The 26,975-nt window shown below is 40.8% G+C and overlaps 1 protein-coding gene and 1 pseudogene across 2 annotated transcripts in view; one reads left to right on the top strand and one right to left on the bottom strand.

Moving 5' to 3' along the window:
- Positions 1-26,975, top strand: part of RHEB (Ras homolog, mTORC1 binding) — a 53,292-nt gene that overhangs the window by 3,525 nt on the left and 22,792 nt on the right. The window contains exons 3-4 of one of the 2 annotated variants that reach the window (XM_009454612.5): positions 18,264-18,355; positions 25,442-25,513. In XM_009454612.5, the coding sequence (XP_009452887.3) occupies positions 18,337-18,355; positions 25,442-25,513 (91 nt within the window). In that variant the 5' untranslated portion in view covers positions 18,264-18,336. The remainder of the gene's footprint in view (positions 1-18,263; positions 18,356-25,441; positions 25,514-26,975) is intronic. The other variant, XM_519513.6, reaches the window with a different exon arrangement.
- Positions 12,968-14,152, bottom strand: LOC107975993 (eukaryotic peptide chain release factor subunit 1-like; annotated as a pseudogene).

Raw genomic sequence — 26,975 nt, 5'->3', positions numbered from 1 at the left:
GGCCTCCCAAAGTGCTGGGATTACAGGCATGAGTCACTGCACCCAGCCCACTACTTGGCTTTCCGTTTTCTTTTTTTCTTTTTTTTTTTGAGTGTTGTCAGAACTACCAATAGGTAAAATATAATTCTCAGGTAGTCTATACAATTCTCCCTGCCAATCCCCTGTACTTTTCCTGGTATTTACAATGTTAAAGCTTTTAAGGACACGTCACCTATAACTCTGGGAGTCTGGCTTTCAGGGAGTGCTTTGTATTAACTGTTCCCGTGGTGGCCAAAAGTACCAGCTCCCTGACATTCCGTTATTTCTACCACAACGGAGTAGTCCCGCGATAGGAAGTAACTCAACTTAAGTTAAAATGGTAGTGTTACGTAAACTGTCTTCAGCCTGGTACATCTTTCACTGGGATTTTACCTGTACAGAGAGCTTTGGTAACCTAGTTTACCATTAGACCATAATCAAAAGCTGGTTGTCATATATAAGCCTCTTACATACAGTTAATAAGAGGGATGGGATCACAGGCATGTGAAAGATCATAGGGGGAAAATGAAACAGCTTTGTGGTTTGGAAGAAGGCAATTCAGCAAAAGTACTCAAATTGTTACTTTGTCAAAATGTTTTAGGTAGTATTTAGAGTCTTCATGAGGAAAGATGTCATTAAATATTTGGTTGTTCCCAGCAGATTCCGACTTACTGTTTATTTTTTAAGTTAACCTATCATTTGTTGACACTTTTTATTGAAAAATTGAAAGGCAAAACAATATTTGCTATGTATGACATCTACCAGTATGTGAAATTGTATATTCAGGTGCTTAATATTCTGATGTTGTATACTTGTGGGTGGGGGTAGTCCTGAAGTGCCCACTTTGTATTGAAACTTGAAATTACTGTTTTTCAGTCTCATTCATTGTTCTGCACAAGAGCATAATCAGAATTCAGATTTCTGATTATGACTTTCCAGTGCCAAATGTTATTTTGCTGTCCATATGGGTTATATCTCTCTGTACTTCATCACCCCAAAAAGAAACTCTGTACTCATTAGCAGTCACTCTCCATCCTGCTTCCCTGTCAGCCCCTGGCAACCACTAATCTTTCTGTTTCTATGAATTTACTTACTCTGGACATTTCATATAAATAAGAACATACATATGTGGTCTTCTGGGGCTGGCGTCTTTTACTTAGCATGTTTTCAAGTTTCGTTCATGTTGTAGCATATGTTGCTTCTTCCTGTTTAGTGCTGACTAATATTCTGTCATGTGAGCATACCACATTTTTTCTATGCATTTGTCAATTGGATATGTGGGTGGTTTCTTTTCTTTTTTTTTTTTTTTTTTTTTTTTGGCTATTTTTTTTTATTTATTTACTTTTCTGAGGCAGGGTCTTGCTCTGTTGCCCAGGCTGGAGTGCAGTGGAGCTATCATGGCTCACTGCAGCGTCAACCACCTGGACTCAAGTGATCCTCCTGCCTTAGCTTCCCGAGTAGCTAGGACTGCAGGTGTGCGCCATCACACCCAGCTAGTTTTTTAATTTTTTTGTAGAGGTGGGAACCTTGCTCTGTTGCCCAAGCTGGTCTTGAACTCTTGACCTCAAGCAGTCCTCTCGTCTCAGTCTCCCAGTGTTGGGATTACAGGTGTGAGCCACCACTTGGAGCTCTACTTTCTGGCTACTATGAATAATAATGTTTTGAACATTCCTGTACAAGCTTTTATGTAGACATATGTTTTCATTTCTCTTGGGTACATTCCTAGGAGTGGAATTGCTGGATCATTATGGTTAACTCTGTGCTTAATATTTTGAAGAACTGTCAGATTTTTTCCAGAACAGCTGCACAATTTTATATTCCCATCAGCAATGTATGAGGATTTAATTTTCTCCACATTCTCGTCAACACTTGTTACACTGCCTTTTTCATTTTAGCCATCCTATTGGGTGTGAAGTGGTATCATAGGATTTGCAAATAATTTCTCCTGTCTATGGGTTGTCCTTTTACCTTCTCGATGATGTCCTTCAAAGCAGAAAGTTTTTAATTTGAAGGCCGATATATCTATTTTTCTCCTGCCACTTATGCTTTTGGTGTCACATCTTAGAAGCCATTGCCTAATCCAAGGTCATATAGATTTACTACTATATTTTCTTCTAGATATTTTATCCTGTTAACTCTTACATTAGATCTGTGATCTATTTGTAGTTAATATTTGTATATGATGTGAGGGAGGGATAGAACTTTATTCTTTTGCATGTGGATATCAAGTTGCCCTAGCTTCTTTTGTTAAAATAATGTTCTTTCTTCATTGAATTCCTTTGTCCGAGATGAAGTGACCGTCAATGGAAGGACTCACTCATTCCATTGATCTGTGTGTCTGTCCTGCCAGTACCATATGATCTTGATTACTGTAGTTTTGTAGCTGGTTTTTAAATAGGGGCATATGAGTCCTCTAACTTTATTATTTCTGAAGATGGTTTTGGGTATTCTCAGTCTCTTGCATTTCCATATTGAATTTTAGGACTAGATTACCAGTTTCTGCCAAAAAAGCAACTGCAATTTTGATAGGGTGTTTCACGGTTTTGCAGGTATCTTTTAATGTCTTAACAGCTGGATTCTCATCTCTGCTCCTGAATTCATTCCCTTAACGTTATTTTAATGAAGTAAGGAGTACTTGAATAGTTTTTCAGGTAGTTGAATATTCTTTGATACTGAAACTTCATAAGTGATAGTTTGGAAAGAATAGTTACACTATGCAATCTGAAATCATATTGATGAATTTGCCCAACTCTGCAGGTCTGCTTTATACTTGGAATGGATCTTCTACCATGCCTGGTTTTGTAGCGTTACTGGTCATTTGGAAAATATTTGTTCATCGTTACGCAGATCTTCCACATGTTGACACATTTTATTATACAAGCATTTTTTAAAATCACATTTGTTAATATCACCACCAATCTCTGCAAAGTCTTAAGTTTTAGAACACTGTTCACTATGAGTGGTGCAAGTTTTCCAAAATTCTAATTTCCTCCTTGAGTTCAAATAATTTCCTTGGCAACATGCTACCAGTTTTTACTTGAATTGACTGTTTTGTTTCTTTAATTTCCAAGGAAATGTCTGCCAGCTATTCACATTTACAATAATGATAGTTTGTCATCATTGTTGCAAGTAAAAAAGGCATTCCATGATAAAAGTGGCCAGTTCAGATCACTTCTCAAATGACTGCACAAGTGCTTTTTTTGGAAACAACCGTCATACTTCAGTATGTAACAGAGGTGCTTTATGTGTACATCTCATTTTGTCATGCAGAATATTAAAAAGACATGTACCAAAGGGTCAAGATTTAATATAATTTTACTGCTTTTTCAAGGACATTGTTAAGTAGAGACAGCTCTTTTCCCACTATGAATGCATGGTAGTAAAGAATACAGTGACTTACCACTCAGTTTGTAACTACTGTTTTTGATTCATGCCAAGGGGTGCCGAGCTAGCAGTTTTCCCCGCCATTGCTTTTGCACCCTTAGTACAAATGGGAACTTTGTGGAAAAGGCAAATGGTAACTTAATATTGCTATGAATATCGTTTTGACCTCATGAGCCCCCTGAAAAGATTTTGGTAAACCCCTTAGAGGTCCACAGACCACCCTTTGAGAACCATTAAACTGTTGTAAGCTAGGATCTTGTTTACTGCTGTGCAAAATTGAATTGACAGTGACTGCATCCTAAATGCTGTTCACAGCGATATGGTTCCCACAGTGTTAGAAGAGCCTCCTAGGAGAGGCCCTGTAGCGTTGTGAGAGACAAAGATGGCAAGGCAGGAAAGAACTTGGCGTGGTTAGAATGGAAGGAAGCACGAGGGAAGCCAGAGAACATCAGGAGAGTTACGATATCTGTGTGCCTATTGGTTTGGCCTCTGATTGTGGTGCATTTTTGGATGAGTTGTGTTTGGACCTGGTGATGGCGAGGCTCCCAGAGAGTAGTGAAAATTGCAAAGAGTAGCAGGATACCAGAGACCCATATACTAATAATATAGTTTTTAAATACGAGTATCAGGATGAAGGTGGGGAGGAGTACACAAGTAAAAATAACAACTTTATCACAGAATGAGACACTGCCACCTCTACCTGTGATTGTGGAAGGTCAGAGATGCACAATGCTTTTCTTGGGTGAAGATTCAGAATAACAAGTTCGCAAACAACTGTAATAGTGTCCATGGCTGGATTGTTCTTAGTTACTTGAATAAATCAGAACTGAACTTGCACATGATTGTGCAAGTGAGAGCATTATGAAATCTTTAGGGATCATACTTGAAGGAACCTTCATTCTTAGTTCTAATTTATTCTGAAGTACCAAATGAAATCTTAACATTGATACAGTACTCACGGTCTATCTTCGTCACGTCATTCTTGCTAACTGTGAGAATGCAAACTGCTGAGTCCTTTTAACATGAATTGCTGGATTGATTTCTAAGTATATTCAGCTGTGCGCGTGGCTCTCGCCTATAATCCCAGCACTTTGGGAGGCCAAGGCGAGTGGATCACCTGAGGTCAGGAGTTCGAGACCAGCCTGGTCAACCTGGTGAAACCCTGTCTCTACTAAAAATACAAAAATTAGCTGGGCGTGGTGGTGGGCGCCTGTAATCCCAGCTACTAGGGAGGCTGAGGCCTGCAGGAGAATCACTTGAACCCGAAGGGGGAGGTTGCAGTGAGTCGAGATCGCGCCACTGGGCGACAGAGCAAGACTCCGTCTCAAAAAAAAAAAAAAAAAAGAAATCTAACATTTTAAAGGTCCTGGAATACTATTTTAGTATTTTAATTTTCTTCAATATATGTTGGGCTTCTGGTTATAAAAAAAAAAAAAAGGAGTTCCTGTAGGATTGGAGCTTTAAATCTAAACTGGTATTAGTTTAGAACAGGAAGTGCTAGAAAAGCCTTTCGTTGTGCTCTTATGGGCAAGTTAAGAAAGCAGGGCAGTTTAAAGATATTGATAGAATTCACTCCAAAGTGTCATGCTTGCTTGGTTTGCATCTTATCTGTAGTAGAATTGAGTCTTTCTCTCCCGCATTTCTCTTTTTGTTGTGCTTACATGTTTGCAGAAGGACTCCTCATGGACATTTGAAAGAGAAGTTGGTGTTTTAGCAAGATACGCAATCCCACCTTTTGCAGGATTGAGAGTTGAATGTTAATAACTACCTGATGGCATAGTACATAATTTGTGAATGGGGATGCAGATATGGGCTTTTACAGTTAATACAGTTTTATGAGATGAAATGCTTTTCTAAGACTTCTGTGTCTTAGATATAAATGTGTCTGCCTATTTTGCTAGCTTTATTTTTTTTTTATTTTTTTTATTTTTTGAGACGGAGTCTCACTCTGTCATCCAGGCTGCAGTGCAATGTCGTGATCTCGGCACACTGCAGCTTCAACCTTCCAGCCTCAAGGATCCTCCCGCCTCAGCCTCCCGAGTAGCTGGGACTATGGGTGTGTGCCACCATGCCCTGGCTATTTTTTAATTTTTTTGTAGACATGAGGTCTCGCTTGTTGCCTAGACTGGTCTGGAAGTCCTGGACTCAAGCGATCCAGCCACCTCAGCCTCCCAGACAGAGTTCTGGGATTACAGGCTGAGCCACTGCACCTGTATTTTGCTGGCTTTAAAATCTCAATCACATTTGGCATTTGTTTGAAAGAGAACATTTGGGCCAGGCCCCCAAAGATTGAATCACTGCAACTGTTGGTTGAAGAGGACAGTTTGTGAGTGTTATGTGTTATTCAAATTAGGTGTTCATTAAGCATTTGAATAAATGCTCTACTTTGTACCAGTCACAAAAGCTAGGACAGTTATAATCCTTGCCCTCAAGGAGCTTCAGTCTAGTTGAGAGCCACAGGAACTTGTTCCTGCTACTGAGAATAATAATTGTTGGTGCTTTTGAAGCATTTACTGTTATGGGGTACAATCTTAATGCACATGTATTAATAGCCTTTAAACTCGGGTAGGTGCAGTTGTTAAACCTATTTTGCAGATAAGGAAACTGAAGTACAAAAAGTTTATGTGACTTGCCCAATGTCAAACTGTTGTTAAGTGACAAAGCCAGGATTTTGAACTCAGGCAGTGGCTCCAGAGCAGGCAGTCTTTAACCAGCTACTACACGATTGTTATTTAAATACAGTTGGGATAGGTGTTTGAGAGAAATAATCAAAGGCAGGGCTAACTTGATCATCAAGTGGGGATGGGGGTGGTGGGAGAATTGTCTTTAAAGAATTGTCAATGTGGCTCACTGAGTGAATGAGAAGGGTGAGGTGTGAGTAATGAGAGAGGTCGGGACTCATATGTTTGCCATCTGTCCATCAAGAACAGTTTTGTCTGCTCTGTGAAAAGTTTTAGACTTTTTCCTAGAAACTGTGGGAAGTGACTGAAGGGTTTTAAGCAACAAATAAGATGATGATCTATACCAGGGACTGGCAGACTTGTTCTGTAAAAGGCCAGATAGTAAATATCTCAAGCTTTGCAGGGCAGGCCATGTAGCCACTGTTGCGGCTATTCTACTTTGCCTTTGTAGGACGGAAGCAGCCACAGACAATACATCAACGAGTGGGTGTGGCTGTGTGCCAGTAAAACTTTATTTATGGATATAACACTTGAACTTCATCTGATTTTCAGTATCATGAAATACTGTTTCTTTTTCCAACCACTTAAAGATGAAAAAAACATTTTTAGCTCATAGACTGTACAAAACCAAAACAGGCTGTAGGCCAAATTTGGCCCCTGGTCTGTAGTGTGCTGATCCTGGCTTCCATCCCTCCTGCTGTTCTGTGAAGTGGGAGGGGTGGTAAGGGAGTAGAAATGGGAAGACCAGCCAAGGCGCAGAGTAGATGAGATGAAGAGGACACACATGGGAGATTTCCTTAGAGGGAGAATGGACAAGACCAATGTGGAAGCTGTGAAGTAGCCTTCAGATTTCTCATGTGAGTGCCTGAGTAGGTCATGTTGCCATTGGCTAAAATCAGAAATGATGGAACAGGAGCAAGTTGAAGGGGTGGACCAGATTTATTTATGCACCTGCCAGATCCACACACTTTCCTTGCTTTCTGGCCACAGAGGCCCTAGCGACCACCCACACAGGGCACAGTTCCCATGGTCCCGAAGACAGGTGGCTGTGCCTACAACTAGGGTTCTGAGGGTTTGCTGGCCCTGGGTCCTTGTGTCACCCAAGGATTTGACCAAGCATACCCTCACACCGCAGGATTGTTGCCCCAGAGACAAATGAGGTTGCTGGACCCGGGTGGCCCCACACGCTCACGCTGCCCACTCAGGCAGGCAGTGTTTTACTACAAGGATGTTTGTCATTCCTGCTTGCTGGGAGGGGGAGTTGGACTCTTTCTCTAGATCTTTTCATTCTGCATAAGAGTGCTACAAAAATGTGTGAATATGTTTTATAATAATAAATTGCTTTCTTAATCTAACCATGTTTCTGTATGAGCAGTGTCCTAAAAAATTGAGCTGTACACAAAATGAGCCTACCTTCCATTTTTTTTAGACTTCTATGGAAGTATTTCTGGAGCACAAATTTAGGGAGCTAAATTTATACAAATAATATGATCCTATTCCCTTAAACAAGGGTACAGAGCAGCCTTGCCCAATGGAAACAATCTGGCCTGGTGCAGTGGGTCACACCTAGAATCCCAGCACTTTGGGACCCAAGGTGAGAGGACCACTTGAGCTCAGGAGCTCCAGAACAGCCTGGGCAACACAGCGAAACCCTGTCTCTACAAAAGTGGGAGGCTGAGGTCTCAAAAAAAAAAAAAAAAAAACCACCTAAAAATATAACCTAATGTAATTTTAGATTTTTCCAGTAGGCATATTAAGTAAAAAGAAATAAGTGAAATTAATATACTTAATTTAGCTCAGTATGTCCAAAATGTTATTTCAACATGTGATGGATATTGTTATTTGTACATTTGTCATACTTACACTGTGACACATCTCAATCGGAACTGAACACATTTCAGGTACTTACTGTCCATGTATGGCTACTGGCTGCCATATATATTAGACAGCCCAGATACTGTGAGGAGTGAATTGGTGTTGATAATGAGGTCAGCGCAGATTTTAAGAACTTTTGAAGAAATTATCTTTATAAAATATGAATGGTTTTAACCATTCAGGCTGATGGATGAGTATACTCTATTTCATATCTCATTTTCCTCATACTGTGTTATTACTAGTTTTGATCATTCTTAAATTTCATGTTCTTTAATATGTTAAGAAATAGAGAATTTTTGTCTTTGCTTTTCTCTAGCTCTTTCCCACCCTCACCTGTATCCCGGGTCTTCTCTCCAGATTGGCCACCGTTCTAGGAAAACTCATTCTTCATTGTTGCTAAACATTTAATTTCCTGCAGTTTATCAGGGCTATTATTGTTGCCTTCCACCTCAGCTTTGTCTTTAAACCATCCTGTAGAGATGAATATCCTGTTTTGAAAGTCTCCAGGGAAACAGTTTTATGGCCTTTCTGGGTAGCACTTTATTTTTCTTTAGTTTAATAATCCTGTTAATAAAATTCTTCATGTATGAAACTGAGTCCTTCATGTTATATAATTAAACATATTTCTTATTTTCCTCAGTGGTATATATCTGGTAGCATAATAATTGGCAATAGGGTTACCTATAAGTATTTGAAAGGGTATTTTTATGAACTAGTTTTACTTTTTCTGCCTTGTCTTTGTCATAATAATAATAATTGCAGTTTAATTTTTTATTTTTTTAAAAATCTCCTGGCATCTATTTTTAAAATTGGGGAAGGGGTGTGAGAAAGAACAACATGATGTCAACCCTGCTTAGCTCACAGGAACAAGCGAGATAATTCATGTGAGAATGTTCCGTAAACTCTAACGGTGTCTCACTTTTTAGGTTCTGTACAATAATTAAGATGTGTATGTTCTGCATCACACACTCTCATCTGACTCTGTATGACAGACATGTGGGGATTGGTATTCCGATTAGAATCGTAAACATCTTTTCAAAACACTTCCTTAGTGACACTAATATATATATGTGTGTGTAATATACATAGACACACACAACACAACACATATCACCCCTCCCTCTCGAAAAAGCAACCACCACCAATCCTGCCATAGGGGGAGCTACACATTTCTTACTAGAGTGGGTGCATACGATTGTTAAGCATATGATTGGCATTGTGTGTCATGTAAGGAACACATAGAAACCTTTATGCGGTTCATTGTTTTTCCAGCCTTTTAACAGTGGTGATTCAGGTTTCATTCCATTTATAACCCAGGTGAGTCTGCAGTCTTTTTTCTGCCGTTTACAAACCAAGTCTGCTTTACTGGTGTCTGTTCTATTGTTAGTCCCCAACGAGGCACTCTCCTGGTATTCCTGTGCTTGCCCTGTGACTGTCTTGAGCCTGCAGAATGCAGCAGAGATGGTGATGTGCCAGTTCCAGGCTTTAAGCCCTAAGAAGTTGGCAGCTTCTGCTTTTGTGTTCTTGGGAGCCTCAAGTGATGTGCAGTAGATGTTAGGAGGGGACACAGAGAAAGGGAGAATGCCCCGCCTTCCCAGCTGTGTAGCACCACCAGCCCACCAGATAAAGGCCCCCCAAAGAGTAAACTAAAAGTGAGCCCAGCGTTGACTGTAGAACCATGAGCACATGAAATGGGTGGTGTCAGTCACTCAGCTGTGGGTAAATGAAACAGTAATTTTCTGCTTTAGGGGTATATGTATGTGTTTGTTATTTTGCTTGTGTTATTTTGAGGCTTTAGTTGAAATAGTTACTGTATGTCATCTTTCAGGTTAATTTATTAGATATAATTCCGAAAATACTTTTTTTATCCTAAGCGGATTATTTCTGCCTAAGAGCAGTTACTAATAGTATTACTAATATTAATAATAATGAGATTTGCTGAGCACTTGCTACATGCCAGATGTTTGGTATATATTTTCATTTAATCCTCACAAAGCACCTTATGGGATAGGTACTATTATGATGTCCATTTACAGATAAGGAAAAGGACTCAGGAAAACTGCCCAAAGTCACATAGCTAATAACCACCATCTCATACTGTTTAGTAAAAAGTAGTAAATGGGCTGGGCATGGTGACACACACCTGTAATCCCAGTGCTTTGAGAGACCAAGGTGGGAGGATCATTTGAGACCAGCAGTTTGAATACAGTGAGCTATGATCCTGCCATTATACTCCAGCCTGGGCAACAGATAGAGACCCTGTCTCAAAAAAAAAAAAAGGAAAAAGTAAATGCATTATCTTTTTTAAAAAAATCTTTTTTTCCTAAATCAAGTTTATTGAGGTGTAATTTACATATAATGTATCCATTTTAAGTGTAGAGTTGGATGAGTTTTGACAGATTTATGCACCTATGTAACCTCCGCCTTTATCAAAATATGAAACATTCCGTCATCCCCACAAGTTCTCTCACGTCCTTCACGCCCTACCCCAGCTCCCCGGGAAGCACTGATCTGCTCTCCATCACTCTGGGTTAGTTTTTCTTACCCTAAAATTTCAGATACATCGAATCATACAATATATACTCATTTTTGTATGTCAGTTAGCATAATGTTTTTGAGATTCATCCGTGGTGTTGCATGTATAATTTCTTTTTATTGCAAAGTGGTATTCTGTTGAATGGATATACCTTAATTTGTTTATCTGATCACCCATTGGTGGATATTTGGGTTATCCCAGTATTTAACTATTAAGGATAAAGCTATTATGAGCATTTTGAGTAAATGTCTTCGTGGACACACAGTCATTTCTCTTTGGTAAATACCTAGGTGTGGTATTGCTGAGTCACATATATGTTAAGTGTATACTTTAGGAGAAACTACCAAACTGTTTTTCCAAAACATTTTGACCATTTTATGCTTCCACTAGCAGCACATGAGAGCTTTGGTTGCTGCCTGCCCATCCTCCCTGATACTTGGTATTGGCGGCCTTTCTAACTTTCTAGCTATTCTCAGATGGTAGGTTGTGGTTTTATTTGAATTTTCCCACCAAGAATGGTGGACATCTTTTCATATACCTACTGGAAATTTGGATATCTTGGTTTGTGAAGTGTCTGTTCAAGTCTTTTGCCTAGATTATCAGATTCTTCTTACTGAATTATATATTCTGAATAAAAGTCCTTTTTCAGATGTGTATTTAATGAATATTTTCTCCTAGTGTGACTTTTTTGTTGTTCCTGTGTTTCAGAGAACAGAAGAAGTTTGTAAGTTTGATGAAACTTGGTTCACTTTTTGGGTTTTTTTGTTTGTTTGTTTATTTTGTATCGTGTCAGGAATCTGTCTACCTGAAGATCATAAAGTTGTTTTTTTTTTTGTTTGTTTTCACTTTTAAGCTCTGTTGGACTTGAGAAAGTTTTGTTTTTTGGTTTTTTTTTTCATATTCTAGAAGTTTTGTAGTTTTAGCTTTTATGTTTAGGTCTCTGATCCATTTCTAGTTAGTTTTTATGTATGAGGTAAGGGTGAAGATTTTTTAAAAAACTTGAGGTCCCACACCTGTAAAAAGAAAGGAAAAATAACATTTAAAACTTTGAGAAAATTTCTTTTTTTTTTTTGAGGTAGCATTCAACAGGTTTTGGCAAGTCTGCAGTCATCTACATCCAGAATCAGGCTGTAGAACAATCCATCAACCCAAAAAGCGCCCTGTGCCTGTTTCTAGTTAGCCCCCTACCCCTTTGTGTTTTCTGTCCTATAGTTTTGTCTTTATCAGGATGCCCAATAGATGGAACTGTATATTATGCAGCTTTTTGCGTCTGGCTACTTAGCACAACACATTTGAGATTTATTCATGTGTACATATACCAGTATTTAATTCCTTTGTATTGCTTAATAGGACAGTTGACCCTTAATCAACACAGTTTGAACTGTGTGGGCCCACTTATAGCCAGGATTTTTTTTTTCCTCAACCAAATGCAAATGGAAAATACAGTATTCCTTGGATGCAAAGCCCACATGTATGGAGGGCTGACTTTTCATATATGCAGATTCTGCAGGGTGAAAAGCAGGGCTTCATCACACTCGGATTTTGCTATCCTCAAGCATCCTGGAACCAGTCCCCCTTGTATACCAAGGGATGCCTGTATCCCTTTGGGTGGATTTTTTCCCCCCACTTAAATTGCATGTTTTATTTCCCCCAATCCCAGCAATAGCACAGAAGCCCCATCATATCCAACCCAAACTGGTTTCGAGTAGGTTAAGGTTATAGGGACGCTTGTCAGAACGTTGATACAAAGGGCTCCCAAACGCTGGGCACAAATGTGTCAGCAAACAGATGGAAGTAAACAGTGCACTGGCCCAAATGCTTCATGAGTCAGTTTGATTTTGCAATGCAGTTTGCATCCTTGAAACTGCCAGTCTGGAGGGAGACAGGGTAGCTTGAGGGAGTGAAGTTGAAATTGCCTCCTATTAGCTCACCCTTTCAACATTAAACAGACCAAGAGAGAAATGGTTCCAACATTTCACCACATCTATTTCTTATGCAGTCTAAGCTGGGAATGCCATGTAAATGGGTCACTGCGAAATGCAGCAATTTAATTTTTCTCCAATCAAAATAAGAAACAAACCAGTATGATCTCACTTCTATTAACTTTTGAAGGTTTACAGCAGTTAAAATATTTTTACTTCTGTATATGAAGGCTTAAAAAAATTTTTTTTTTCATAAAATACAAGAGCAACGAATTTCACCATCGAGTAAAAGTAAAAACTGGGATTCTTGTTTAAATTAGTCCAAAGTGGCATTTAGGAACTTAGTTGTAGGCTGCTGCGCTGACACCATGACAAAACAAAGTGTAGGGTTGGGTCTGGTTTTGTTTCGGTTATCTTTTCAATAACCAGTGCTCATGGATAAAGTTCTGGAAGTGTTTCAATTGTAAGGCAGGGATCTGTTAGAATTCCACCATGGGTATGCTTCTTGGGTTGGATGCTGGAGGGTGAGGCACGTTTTGCCAGACTCATGTCTAGTCATCAAGGTCAAAAAATTCATTGTCTCCTCGGTATTCCATTCCCTGGAAATCTACTCGGTACCACAGGATACCTCCAATTCCACCAAATCCTTTCACAAACCGAGACCCGTCTTGCATTTTATCTGTGATCATTTCCAACGTAGCTCCAAATTTTTTATAGTTGTTAGCAAACCATTCCAACAGGGGCATGCTCTCGATAAGCTCATGTTCCTGTCCGGTCTCTTTGTCTGTGAAATGAGATTTATCCTTTTCTTGCTTTGGAGTTAGAGAATTTTCTCCTTTTCTGTGCCTTGGCAATAAAGAACATATCTCATTATATCCAGATTTTCATAGACCATTAGAATTTCTACAGCTCCCTTTTCCAAAGTCTTTAGTGTATCTTCAACGCCAAAACAGTACTTTCGCGTGTCCTGGGTGATTTCATCAAAGTATCGTTCTATTGATTTCTTTTCTTGAATGAATTTCACTTCGGAGAGGACTTCAGTAGATAACTCAGTAGCTTGATTGAATCCATTTTCACCACCATAGGATATATCAACTAATTTTAAAACTTTGGATTGTAACCTCTGATCAAACATATCAGATTGACTTAGTTCAAAGTCAGCAGATCCAGCTAAAACTAGACCAGCCACATTCACTTTGTCCCCAGAAATAGCTGCACAGCAGTCTCTGCTACTTTCTGAACATAGTTATGTCGCTTTTCCATTTTTAAACGGGCAAAACGCCTCTACTGTGTTTCTTTGGGAGATCCACAGTGAATTTGTGCAGGACTTCTCTTGTGTTTCCTTGGAGTGTGCCAAAAAGTGCACCACTACCATCTATTACAATGAATCCAAACTTGTTATCATCTGAAAGTAGTGCTGTAAGAGCCCCTTTATGGAATTTGTTGTCACACAAATACAATGACGTATTAATTGGTTTGAAAGATTCAAAGTCAATGTTGACTTTCTTTTCCTTTCCTTCTTCTGTTACAGTTGTTCCACAGTAAACAACCAGACCATCTGGAGGTACTTTGTTATAAAGTTTGAGCCTTTGTTGTATAGATGTAATGGCTCCCAGGACTGGATGGCGGTTTACTCCTGCCTTAATGTTAGGTGCAGTTCCAAACTCATCTGATAACATTTTTGCCACTGGTGAAATCTGGTCTTTGGGAGGAATGATCAATGATATCATGCTAGTGCCATTGCTGCAGGCTGCCTCCAAGCTCTTTTTTTTTTTTTTTTTTTTTTTTTTTTTTTTTTGAGACAGCTCTGTCGCCCAGGCTGGAGTACAGTGGCGTGATCTCGCCTCACTGCCACATAAGCCTCCCGGGTTCACAAGATTCTTCTGCCTCAGCCTCCCAAGTAGCTGGGACTACAGGCATGTGCCACCACACCCAGCTAATTTTTGTATTTTTAGTAGAGACAGGGTTTCACCATATTGGCCAGGCAGGTCTTGAACTCCTGACGTCAGGTGATCTGCCCGCCTCGGCCTCAAAGTGCTGGGATTACAGGCGTGAGCCACCGCGCCCAGCCCGCCTCCAAGCTCTTAATGAGCTTCTTGATCTTCCAGAACTCCACGTTCCTGTCCACAGCACTGGGGTCGTCCACCATCTTCTTGCCTCCTCCTCCCTAAGGGCCCAGTTCTGGGCAGCAGCGGCTGGTAGGACACCGGCTCTTTCTGACCAGGCAACTGCATGTGTTGCAGTGCGCTCACATGGGGCCTGTGATGTCACTTCCTTTGCCGGGGCGGAGCACAAGGCTGCGGGATGGGTTTAACATAATTTAGGACATTTGGTTTGTTTCCACTTTGGGGCAATTATGAGTAAAACCAGTATAAACATGCAAATACAGGTTTTTGTGTTGACCATAAATTTTCGTTTGTCTTCCATAAATACTTAGGAATGAGATTGCTGGGTCATATGGTAAGTGTAGGTTAAGCTTTTCAGAAGCTGCTGAACTTGCCAAATTGACTGCACCATTTTGCATTCCCACAGGCAATGGGTGAGCGTATAGGTTGCTCCACGTCCTAGCAAGCACTGGGATGGCCAGTATTTTTTATTTTAGCCATTTTAATTAGGTGTGTAGCATCTCATTGTAATTTTTAATTTACATTTCCCTAATGGATAATGATGTTAAAAGCATCTTTAATGTGCTTTGCCATTTGAATATTTTCTTTGTTAAAGTGTTCAGATCTTTTGCTTACTTTCTTAATTGGATTGTTTCTTGTTGTTGAGTTATGAGAGTGAAACATATTCTGGATATGGGTCCTTTGCACATATTTTCTCCCAGTCTGTGGCCTGTCTTTTCATTCCCTTAACAAGGCTCTTGGTACAGTTTTTAATTTTGATGAAGTCCAAGATGTTATTTTTTTCTTTTATGGATTGTACTTTGGATTTTATACCTCAGAATCTTCACCCAACTCAAGGTTGCAAAGATTTTTTCCCAATGCTTCTTCTAGAAGTTTGATAGTTTTTACATTTAGGTCTATGATTTTTTTGATTTTGGAGACAGCGTCTTGTTCCGTCACCCAGGCTGGTAGGCAGTGGCAGAATCATAGCTTGCTGCAGCCTCAACCTCCCAGGCTCAAATGATCCTTCCACCTCATCCTCCCCAGTAGCTGGTACCACAAGAGCACACCACCACACCTGGCTCATTTTTTGATTTTCTATAGAGATGAGATTTCGTTATGTGACCCAGGCAGGTCTTGAATCCTGGGCTCAAGCAATATGATCTATTTTGGATCCTATACATTTTTATAGGATACAAACCAAGCTTCTCTCTCTTCTATTTTTATTTTAAAAATTTTTTGTAGAGACTGGTCTTCCTGTGTTCCCCAGGCTTGTCTCAAACTCCTGACCTCAAGCAATCTTCGCACCTCGGCTCCAAAGTGTGGAGATTACAGCCATGAGCTACTGCCGCAGCCTCTCTTTTATTTTTTCTGATATTGACATCCAGTTGTTTCAGCACCATTTGTTGAAAAAGACCGTTCTTTGTTGAAAATCAATTGATGATACATGTGTATGGATCTATTTTGGGAGTGTGCATTTTCTTCCATTAATCTGTGTCTGTCCTCATGCCAGTACCACACTGTCTTAATTACTTTAGACTCCTAGTAAGTCTTGAAACCAGGTACATACTTTGTTTCTTCTTAAGGTTTTCTTATTTTTTTCTTAGAGATTAATTTTTTCCTTTTTTTGTTGGTTTGTAATAAGTACCTATGTTGAAGTGGACTAAAAAAAGTCCAGTTTTTATTTCTAGTCCATTTTTCAGAGTCACATTCTCATCTTCCTAACGTTTCATCTTCTCATGTCACTCTTCTGACTGGAAAACCCTTAGTGGCTTTTGAAAGAAAATCTTCAGCATGTTTTTTTAAAGACATTTTCAGGCCAGGCACAGTGGGTTCACACCCATAATCTCAGCACTTTGGGAGGACAGAATGGGCGGACCGCTTGAGCCCAGGTGTTTGAGACCAGCATGGGCAGCATGGTGGACCCTGTCTCTACAAAAAAAACTCACTGGGTGTGGTGGGGACACCCTATAGTCCCAGCTACTTGGGAGGCTGAGACAAGAGGATCTCTTCAGCCCAGGAGTTGGAGGCTGCAGTGAGCTCTGATTGCTCTACTGCACTCCAGCCTGGGCAACCGAGGGAGACCCTGTCTCTGAAAAAAAGACACTTCCAAAGTGGAGGAGGGTGATATTTGACTTTTCTCAATTAGTAGTACCTTTCTCCCTGTTGAGACTACAGGTTCCTTGTAGGTTTCCGTCAGGTATTTTATACTGACTCTTCCACAATTACACGTGGAGTAGGACTTCAGTTGGTGTTTGTGGATTCAAGGTGTTGATCATAATTTGGGAAAGGCTTAATTGAATATGGGATTGTGGTACAGAATTGAATAACTGTTTACTGAATATGTATGTGATGGGTGCCAGGTACTGTGCTTTATATCTGTGATTTCATTTAATCATTATGATGCAGAGAGATTTTGAGGCCCAGAGCGCTTAACTTCAAGACACAGCTAGGATTCACACCACAGTCTTGAGTTTAAATCCTAAAGCTTTACCCACTCTCCTGTTTCTTCCTTTCCTGTCCTGTCCTGCCCTTTCCTTTCCTGTCCTTTCTTTTCGTTTTTTATAGAGTTTCACTCTTGTATCCCAGGCTGGAGTGCAGTGGCACGATCTTGGCTCACTGCAACCTCTGCCTCCCAGGTTCAAGTGATTCTTGTGCCTCAGCCCCCCAGTAATTGGGATTACAGGCTCATGCCACCACGCCCAGCTAATTTTTTGTATTTTTAGTAGAGACTGGGTTTCACCAGCTGGTCTCAACAAGCTCCTGAGCTCAGTCAGTCCACCCGCCTTGGCCTCCCAAAGTGCTAGGATTACAGGCGTAAGCCACTGTGTCTGGCCTATTGTGTTTATTTTTAATGTGTTTCTCCCCATTAGAATTTATATATTGAGGAAGGGGTTTGTGTGTATTCATCAATGTATTCCCATGCTTAGAATTGTGCCTCGCACTTAATAGCCGTTTAACAGATAGATACTTGAGTAAATGAATGAATTAATCCATAGTCAGATCTTTGAAAACTTGGGATTCAGAATGGAATGGAATGTTGCCATGCTTGGAACTGTAAAAATACAGCTGTTAGGAGGTAGAGCTGGGAGAAAGGACGACTGGCGAGTTAATCTTCTTATTCTACAAAAGGGATTCTGTCTGTAACTGATGAAACTAGGTAGAGGTTTAAGTAAATGTGTAACCGAGCTGGAGGGAAGAAACCTAATAGCTGTTCTGCGGGAATGTCATCATTTAGTCAGCAGGGAGGTAGACATCCAGAAGTCACAGCTTGCCTCTTGCCTCTTGCCTCTGCCCAGTAGCTTTTCAATGGTATCTTTTTAAGAGAGGGTCTCACTCTGTCACCCAGGCTGGAGTGCAGCCTTGACCTCCCGGGCTCAAGTGGTCCTCCCATCTCAGCCTCCCAAGTACCTGGGAGCATGGGCGTGCACTACCACACCCTGCTGATTTTTTTTTGTATTTTTTTATAGAGACTGGGGGGTCTCACTGTGTTGCCCGGGCTGGTCTTGAATTCCTAGGCCCAAGCAATCTGCCAGCCTCAGCCCAGTCTCCAAAATTGCTGGGATTACAGTTACTGTATCCTTTCAATTCAGTGGTACTCATTGAGTTCTATTCCGCAGGTTTCATTGATGTTTGATTTCTTTCATTGATGTTTCCCCTAAAGTTAGAGAGCTGCTTCTCTTCCTCTTCCTTAATTGCCTCCAGTACTTTAAACTCTATTTACCTGACCTTTTCCTTGAAGGTTCCTCAAGCCAGGACCTACGCACCTGTTGTCAGTGGTGGTATAGTTCTGCAGGGCGCACAGGTGTATCCCCATGGGCACATTTAATTTAGGTGAGTAAAATGGAGCTGTAAGTGGCTGAGATCATTTTCTGTAAGGTGCATTCATCTTCATGGTCAAGTGTGTGGCACCCAACTACTGCAGCATCCAGCAAGAGTTCCCTGTAACACTGAGAGCAAAGGGGAGCCTAATCAATGCGCCCCGTTGGATTTTTAAGTATATTTAAATATTTCAGAGATACCATTATAACAAGCCACATGGAATGAAGTTAACTAAAAATGTGTTTATAACTAATTCAGGAGGAGGAAGGTTCAGAGGAGACCAGGAGGGAGTGTGGGATCTAGAGAACAAGGGGATAGAACAGCTTTTGTGGAAGGGGAGGGTGGCTAACTCTTCCTCCGGTGAAAACGTCAGACCGTGTAAGGCAGACAGGGCTACATGCCCAGCTCAGGAGCTCCAGTCACTGTGTTTGATGCATGTGCACCAAGGCTGGGACACTGGGTGAATAGAGGATAGCGGCGATCGGGACATTGCGAGTGCCGTCCTCATAGCTCAGAAGTCATAGCATGTCTTAATCATGGCCATATCCTCAGTGCCTGGCCCATAGTAGGTGTCCTTTAAGTGATTATGAACTGAGTTGCTGGTAGGAGCTGGAGGATTAGGGAACACTCTGGAGGCGATAGGTGATAATAGTTGAACTTGTTGCCTGAGGGCAGTGGTTCCTAAACATTGAACTGTGCAGCTGAATCACCTAGGGGGCTTGTTCATACTTCCATTCTGGAATTGCGCATCCAGTAGATTTGAGTGGGACTCAATAAATTACATTTGTTACAGGTTACCCTATAGTACTAAGCTGCTGGGCCCACACTTTGAGAAAGAATGACTACTGTTGGAGGCAAGGAAGAAGCCACTCAGGATTCTAAAGCAATGGGACATGGAGGGATACACCTTAGCTAAGGGTCACCAGCCCACATGGTTGTGGAATTTTCTGTAGCTGAGCTCAATAGGCTCACAAAGGCAGTTGATTAGATTAAGATCATAGAGGTTTGTGGCTGGGTGCGGCGGCTCATACCTGTAATCCCAGCACTTTGGGAGGCTGAGGCAGGCCGATCACGAGGCCAGGGATCGAGACCATCCTGGCTAACACAGTGAAACCCCATCTCTACTAAAAATACAAAAAAAAAAAAAAAAAAAAAAATAGCCGAGTGTGGTGGTGGGTGCCTGTAGTCCCAGCTACTTGGGAGGCTGAGGCAGGAGTATGGTGTGAACCTGGGAGGCGGAGCTTACAATGAGCCAAAATTGCGTCACTGCACTCCAGCCTGGGCGACAGAGCAAGACTCTGTCTCAAAAAAACAAAACAAAACAAAAAAACAAAAGTCATAGAGGTTTGTTGAAGGACCCTACAGAAGGGAAATTGGAGACTTCTTACAAAAGAGTAGTGGAAGATTTGTCTTGGGGCTTATACTGTATAGGGAAGAAAGAAACCTGGTGGAGATTGGAGATTCAAGGTCATGGTTTAGTATATTTCTAACCTTTTTGTCTGTAGCCACCTTAGTAAGAAACACATTTTACATTGTGACCCAGTAATAAATGTATGTATAACTGAGATAGAAGGTTCATAACACCTTTCTTGTTTGCAGTCTATGCTGGGATTCCTATTTCTTAAAAAAAAAAAATAGTATGGGTCATGGCTCAGTATATTGACTTCATGAATAGTTAGGCCACACCACTGATTTGAAAGCATTGCTGGTAGAGATGGTTTGGATTAGATGATGAGAATCAGAAAGGGAGACCACTGGGGAATACTGTGTATTGATTGATAGGTGGGAAGAAGGGCAGGTGCCAGAGGAACAGCAGTCTGGGTGGTGACCAGGCACTTCTTGGTGTGCTCAGGAGGTGGGTTGCTGAAGTTGCATGGAGAGGATTACTGGTGCAAAGGCCAGTGGGCTTTCAGGCCCACTGTTAGCTTGTGTCTATGGTCATCAAAGCCCCTTAAAGTTATGTTGTGAATTTGAGGTGGTGAAAGCAGCCCTGGAATGGGTTGTGTCCTAGATACATTACATCGGTTCTAATGGACTCCCCCTTCTGCAGAATGCCTTGATAGACTAGTTAATAGATTGAAAATCTGGTCTTCCCCATCATATCCCAATGAACAAGCAATGTATAAACTGTTTGGGGAAATGCTGGGCTTGTAGGGAGTCGGTGGGAGGGGGGACAGACCGTGGCTGGAGTGCAGTGGCACGCTCAACGCACACTGCAGCCTCAACCCTTCGGCTCAAGCGATCCTCCTACATCAGCTTCTTGAGTAACTGAGACTATATGCACACATCACCACACTCAGCTAATTTTTATATTTTTTTTTGTAGAGATAGGGTTTTATCACGTTGTCCAGGCTGGTCTCAAACTCCTGGGGTCAAGCAATCCACCGGCCTCAGCCTCCCAAAGTGCTGGGATTACAGGCATGAGCCACCACACCGGGCTAATAAGTTATTTTTTAGGAGAATAAGCATGATAACAAAGTCAATATTAATCTGAAAACTTAAAATAATTCTGTAAACAGTGCCTATTTTGCAATAATCATGAGGTATAAGATTGAGTCAACACCCCTGAAAGTACACCTTCTGTAGTGAAAATACCAGCTGAGAAACTCACTGTGCCATTTTATCATTGGAAAAAATAATACAATGCTGTTCCCCGATAAAAGCTCAGAAGAATTTTTTTAAATAATTTTTATTTTTAAAAGTTAAGGTGGGTTTTGGTTTGGAGGAAGAGTATTTGACAGTTAATTGTAGGAATTGAGATACTGCCTTTTAAACCATTTATAGTAATTTATGTAATTAAATGAGTGATTTGTGTTTGAGGATAAACACACATCTGAGTATGGGCTACTTTTCCATTTATTTGGGATCACTCCTATGTAGTTTTCATGTAACATTTTCCCAAAGAGTTGATCTGGAGTGTGAGATTATCTTCAGCAAGCGAGTAACAGTGTTTCCAGACCTGAATTTGCTAAGGACAAAAGCCAAAGTAAATATATGAAGTTATTGAGAGAAAAAGGTTAAAGGTGATCACAGTAGAGATCACCAATGCCTTTTTGTGGTTGCAAACAAACTAGAAAAACCTAACCAAAAGATCTGAACTACGTCTCCAGAAGACACTCCTTAAAGCCAGAAATTATAACTGGAACTGAGAACACTTGAAAATGAGCGGTGGGGTTTGTTTATGAAGATTCAGTAGCATTTAATGCTGACTTGTCAAGATTTCAACACTAGTTAATAATAGCACTTTTTAATGGAAATGGCAAAAAACAGCATGTTAGCAAATATAGCCTTCCTATCCCTTCTGGATTATTTAAATAATTAATGACCTCACCTTGGCGGGAGAGCCCCAGGGAGGAGAGACCCAAGGGAAACGTAGTTTTTCTCCAGTGCCACTTCTGCTAATGAACAGTACCTTTCTCCTAGGGCCAGTCTGATTGAAAATCCAGTTTCCACCCTGGAGGAATACGTTTTAAATTCTGGTATCCCAGTTTACTATTCATGAAAACAACAGTTGGCTGTCAACCTGTGATGTGATTTTGGTTAGACTACATTGTCTGTTACCAGAATGATTACTTATGTTTTCAAGTGAAATGTTAATTTAGCCTGTCAAATAGTGTATGCCCATTGTGATACAAATAAGGAGCTCTTCTCTCACTCCGTTTTTGCACTTGATCTCATGCTGTCTTGTTTAATGTGTGTAACTTTCTTTTCTGTTCAAATGTGGCTTCCTGAATTTCACGGGAAACTCCTGAGGCTCTTTTCCCCCGTCCCTTCACTCCCGCAAGTCAGGTTGTCGAGACTTGGCCGGTGCCAGTTCAGAGGACTGTCTGATCCAGGGGTTCCTGGTTGCCCAGTGCTTGGGGAGCTTATCCCATGTATCATACTTAGCCCCTCTTTCACTATTTTTAGTCCAGTTCTACTACACAAAATGTTGCAAAAATCTTTTTAATTATATTATTTCCTTTTTTCTTTGTAACTCTTGCCCATATCTTTAGGGAGAAAATGATCGCTTTCTTTCCTTTTTTTCCATTTGTAAGCAAAACAAAAACCCCACAAACCCTTATCCTACCCACATAAGGGTATAAAAAGCCCACTGGAGTCCTTAGAAGTACCTTGCAAAAGCCCTTAAGAAGTTTGTTCCCTTCTTTCTTTCTAATTAAATTTCATTTCTTTAAGCAGTAGCATTCAGTGTAAATAACAGTTTTTTTTTTACTCCTTCTAATTTTTCAGTTTCAATAACATAAGAGAGGAGTTTTCTTCTTGCTATTTTTGTTACCTGAAGTAGTTCTGCTGTATTTTGAGTTAAATTCTCCTTTACAGGCTAGCATATATAACATGGTTTCTTTTCAACACAATTCATTTTAAATTTGTGGAATTCTTAAACTATTGTATTCCTATATCACAGGCAGGCCTGTGATTAGGTACCAATAAATACTAATTGAATTGTTTCTTAATTTCTGTGGAACTGTGTTTTGTATTTCATTTGTATAAAATTGAGATCTTTTGTAGTATCTAAATGGCTAAGAGTGACCTTTGGAGATCTACGCTTTAATTTCGTTCATTTGTTCAGAAATCTCAATGTTTACAATGTGTCGGCTGGCCCTGTGCTGGCTTCAGTGGAGTGTTCACTAAATGAGTATCATTTCAAATAACTTAATAAAACAGTAGCTATGAGAATGACTTTTAAGGAATGGGTACTACCTTAGGGTGGTCTTGAAGGTTTCTCTGTGAAACTAACATTTGAGCTCAGATCAGAATGACAAAGATGAGTCATATATTCAGAGATGGGGGCAGTGGGGGTTGCTAGAATAAAGGGGCCAAGGCAGGCAGGAACTCCAGGAGCAGAAGGGATGTGACTGGAGCCTCAGGATGGGTTGTCGGGGGCTGTTGGCGGATGAGGTCAGAGTGGTAACCAGAGCAGGGATGGCCTGGTGTTTGTGGGCCACGGTTAGAAACTGGGAATTTAGGGCAGGCGCGGTGGCTCACGCCTGTCATCCCAGCACTTTGGGAGGCCAAGGCGGGTGGATCATGAGGTCAGGAGTTCGAGACCAGCCTGACCAATGTGGTGAAACCCTGTCTCTACTAAAAATACAAAAAAAATTAGTCGGGCATGGTGGCACGTGCCTGTAATCCCAGCTACTCAGGAGGGCTGAGGCAGGAGAATCGCCTCAACCCGGGAGGCAGAGGTTGCAGTGAGCCAAGATTGCACCACTGCACTGCAGCCTGGGTGACACAGCAAGACTCCGTCTCAAAAAAAAAAAAAAAAAAAAAAAAAGTTGAGAATTTATTCTAATTGCAATGAGGATTGGAAGCAGAGAAGTAGCGTTTAATTTTCAAATGCTCATGTAGGTTGCTTTGTAGAGAATAATTTCAGGTATTAGTAATTCTAGAGACATTTTGAACTGTATTGGGCTGCGGATAAGGAGTAAATAGGTCTGCCAACTTGTGGCCTTTCCTTCTCAGCAACCCCTACTTTTTTTCTTTTTTTTTTTTTTTATAAGAGTCTCACTCTGTTGCCCAGAGTGGAGTGCAGTGGCGCCATCTCAGCTCACCGCAACCTCCGCCTCCTGGGTTCAAACTATCCTCCTGCCTCAGCCTCCTGAGTAGCTGGGATCGCAGGTGCCCATCACCACGCTTGGGTAACTTTTTTTATATTTTTAGTAGAGACAGGACCAACCATGTTGGCCAGGCTGGTTTCGAACTCCAGACCTCAGGTGATCCACCCGCTTCAGCCTCACAAAGTGCTGGAATTACAAGCATGAGCCACCGCACCCGGCCAGCAACTGCTACTTTTAAGCCAACTTTTTAATAATTTAAATTTTAAGGAATGCCTTTGGTGTGAAAACATTGTGCAACTATACCTATCCATAGTTTGGAGGAGAAACAAGCGTAAATTAAACCCAGGAGAGTAAGATGGGTGTTACCATGCCTCTCCTTCACTCTCACTGCACGTCCTGTTGTGATGGAGTTAAGTATGCCAGGCATATACAGCATGTGTGTAATAATGCTCCAAGGATGCAAGAGAGAAGGAAGAGTTTGGAGGTGAAATTAGGGAGAGACCACTTCCTCATTCCTGGTGATAAAGTCATCTGAACTATGCGTCTCATGCGATTTCTTCACAGGGCATGTACCCTGTTCTAAAGTCCTCCAGTAGACATTTTAGGTAGCAGAAGAGTGAGAAGCTAAGGCTCTAGTTGTTGATTTATTAACATACAAGTTCAATTATTGGCGATTTTGTGAAATCCATAACATTTCTTAATTGTCTAGATACTGCTAGGCCTTTCATACTGAATGACATAGGATTTCTAGCTTCAAAGGAGTTTTTAAGATAAAGACTTACGTTACATATTTTCAGATTACCCTTTTTTTTTTTTTTGACACAGGGTCTTGCTCTGTCGCCCAGGCTGGAGTGCAGTGGTGCAATCTCGGCCCACTGCAGCCTCTGCCTCCTGTGGGCAAGCAATTCTATTATCTCAGCCTCCCAAGTAGCTGGGATTACAGGTGCCCGCCACCACACCCAGCTAATTTTTGTTAATTTTAGTAGAGACGGGGTTTCGCCATGTTGGCCAGGCTGGTCTCGAACTCCTGACCTCAGGTGATCCGTCTGCCTCAGCCTCCCAAAGTGCTGGGATTACAGGCGTGAGCCATGGTGCCTGGCCGGATTACTCTTTTTAAAAGCTGTACTTGGTAACACTTCTAACCGTCATATATGAATGAATACAACGAAACTAATCATTTTAATTTTCATATTAAAATTAAATAGCAAGATTCCAAGAATACTAGAGGAAATTAGCTTACTTTAAACCTTTTAGTTTATCTTTAACAGAATATCTGATGTGCTTGTTGGTCAGTAATATTTGTTAATGTCACAGACATGTTTACTTTGTAATAGCTTAATTGCATAATATCCTCATATAAAGCAAATTAATGAAATTTATTTCATTTTTTGAAATTGCTCAAATGCTAATTAAAGGAATGTTTTCTGACCCTGATACCTTCAGTGTCTTCATCTATTAATGGTTTTTTAATAAAACAGTAAAATTAAAAATTTTTACCTTCATATGCCAACACACACTAAGCTCTTGTTCTCTTTTATAGGGAAATCCTCATTGACGATTCAGTTTGTTGAAGGCCAATTTGTGGACTCCTACGATCCAACCATAGAAAACAGTAAGTATTGTTTTCAAGTACTTAAAAACTGAGAAGCCTTCTTTTGTGTAAAATAGCCATTGTGTATTCATGGAGGCTTTGAGTGCAGGAGGTAAATTCTGTATGTCTCCCAATTGGGGTCAAAGAAAACTTGCAAAAAATTTACCTACTTTACCCTGAAAGATTTTTCCTTCCATGTCTGCATCCCCTGCCGTCTAGAAATTATTAATTCAAGTCAGTAGGAATCTGGCCCATTACTGGAATCTTCATATTCCAGAATCTGCTCCAAAACAGGAATGGAGAGCACAGTCTTCTCCCCCACACCCCCTTTCTCCCAGCCATTGCAGTTTCCAGGGATTCCAAGCTTGAAAGAATGAAAAACACTCGAGATCCCTGTTCCTTATTCTTACAGAAGCCATACTCCCACCCACATTTCTCTATACCCTTCTTTCCAGCCCTAAAGATTTGAAAGAGAAATGAACTATTCTGGGATTGGATAGAGCAGTTGCAGCATTAAAAAGAAGTTGGCTCAAAAAGCCTGTTGACATTTTAGGCCATGTGCAGAAAAAAGCAGGGAAGACAGAACCAGCCATGACCTTTACTTTGTTCAATTTTAATCCATGGTTTCAGAATATTCCTGATGGATTCTAGGACCATGAGACAATTTATTTATTTTGTTTTATTTTTTAAAGAGACATGGGTCTCACAGTGTTACCCAGGCTGGACTCAATATCCTGGACTCAAGTGATCCTCTTTCCTCAGCCTCCCAGGTGGCTGGAACTACAGGCATACGACACTGTGCCCAGCTTTGAGACAGATCTTGATTCTAGGGATCGCCAAGGAGAATCTGAAGCAGGGAAGCTGGTCTTTTCAGGCTTTAGAACCCCAGGTGGGCCCTGGAACTAGGTTTCTCAGATTCTTGAGACCAGGACTTATGTAGGAGTTGTCACCAGGAACATGTAGATTTAAACATGGGATTCATCAACACCTGATTGGCATATTAGACATGAAGCAGATTTCACCTGCCGGAGGCTTGCAAGAGAATCACTTGAATGCTTTGGCTGACAGTAAAGAGCTTGGCAAACGACAGCCTGCAGGCCAGCAAGGCCCGTTGCCTGTCTTTGTACAGACCAAGAGCTAAGAAAGGTTTTTCCATTTAAGCATAATATATAAAAGTCCAAAGAAGAATAATGTCTGGCATGTGAAGATGATATGAAATTCAAATGTTAACCTCTATAAAGTTTTATTGATACACAGCCATGTTTGTTCCTTTACATGTTGTCCTTTACATGCTGTACATTGGCAGAGTTGTTGAATAGTTACAGCAGAGACCAGGTGGCCTACAAAGCCTAAAATATTTACTGGTACTGTCTGGCCCTTTACAGAAAAAGTTTGCTCACCCCTCGCTTAAAATATTTGGCTGTCCTTTGTGTTCCAGTGTGCTGGTAGCAGAGAAGGAAACCTGTTGGTTGATAAACTAACT

Source organism: Pan troglodytes, chromosome 6, assembly GCF_028858775.2.
Source record: "Pan troglodytes isolate AG18354 chromosome 6, NHGRI_mPanTro3-v2.0_pri, whole genome shotgun sequence".
Taxonomy (NCBI): Eukaryota; Metazoa; Chordata; class Mammalia; order Primates; family Hominidae; genus Pan; species Pan troglodytes.
Note: the sequence above shows the minus strand (reverse complement) of the source record. Positions and strands in the feature narration are given on the sequence as shown.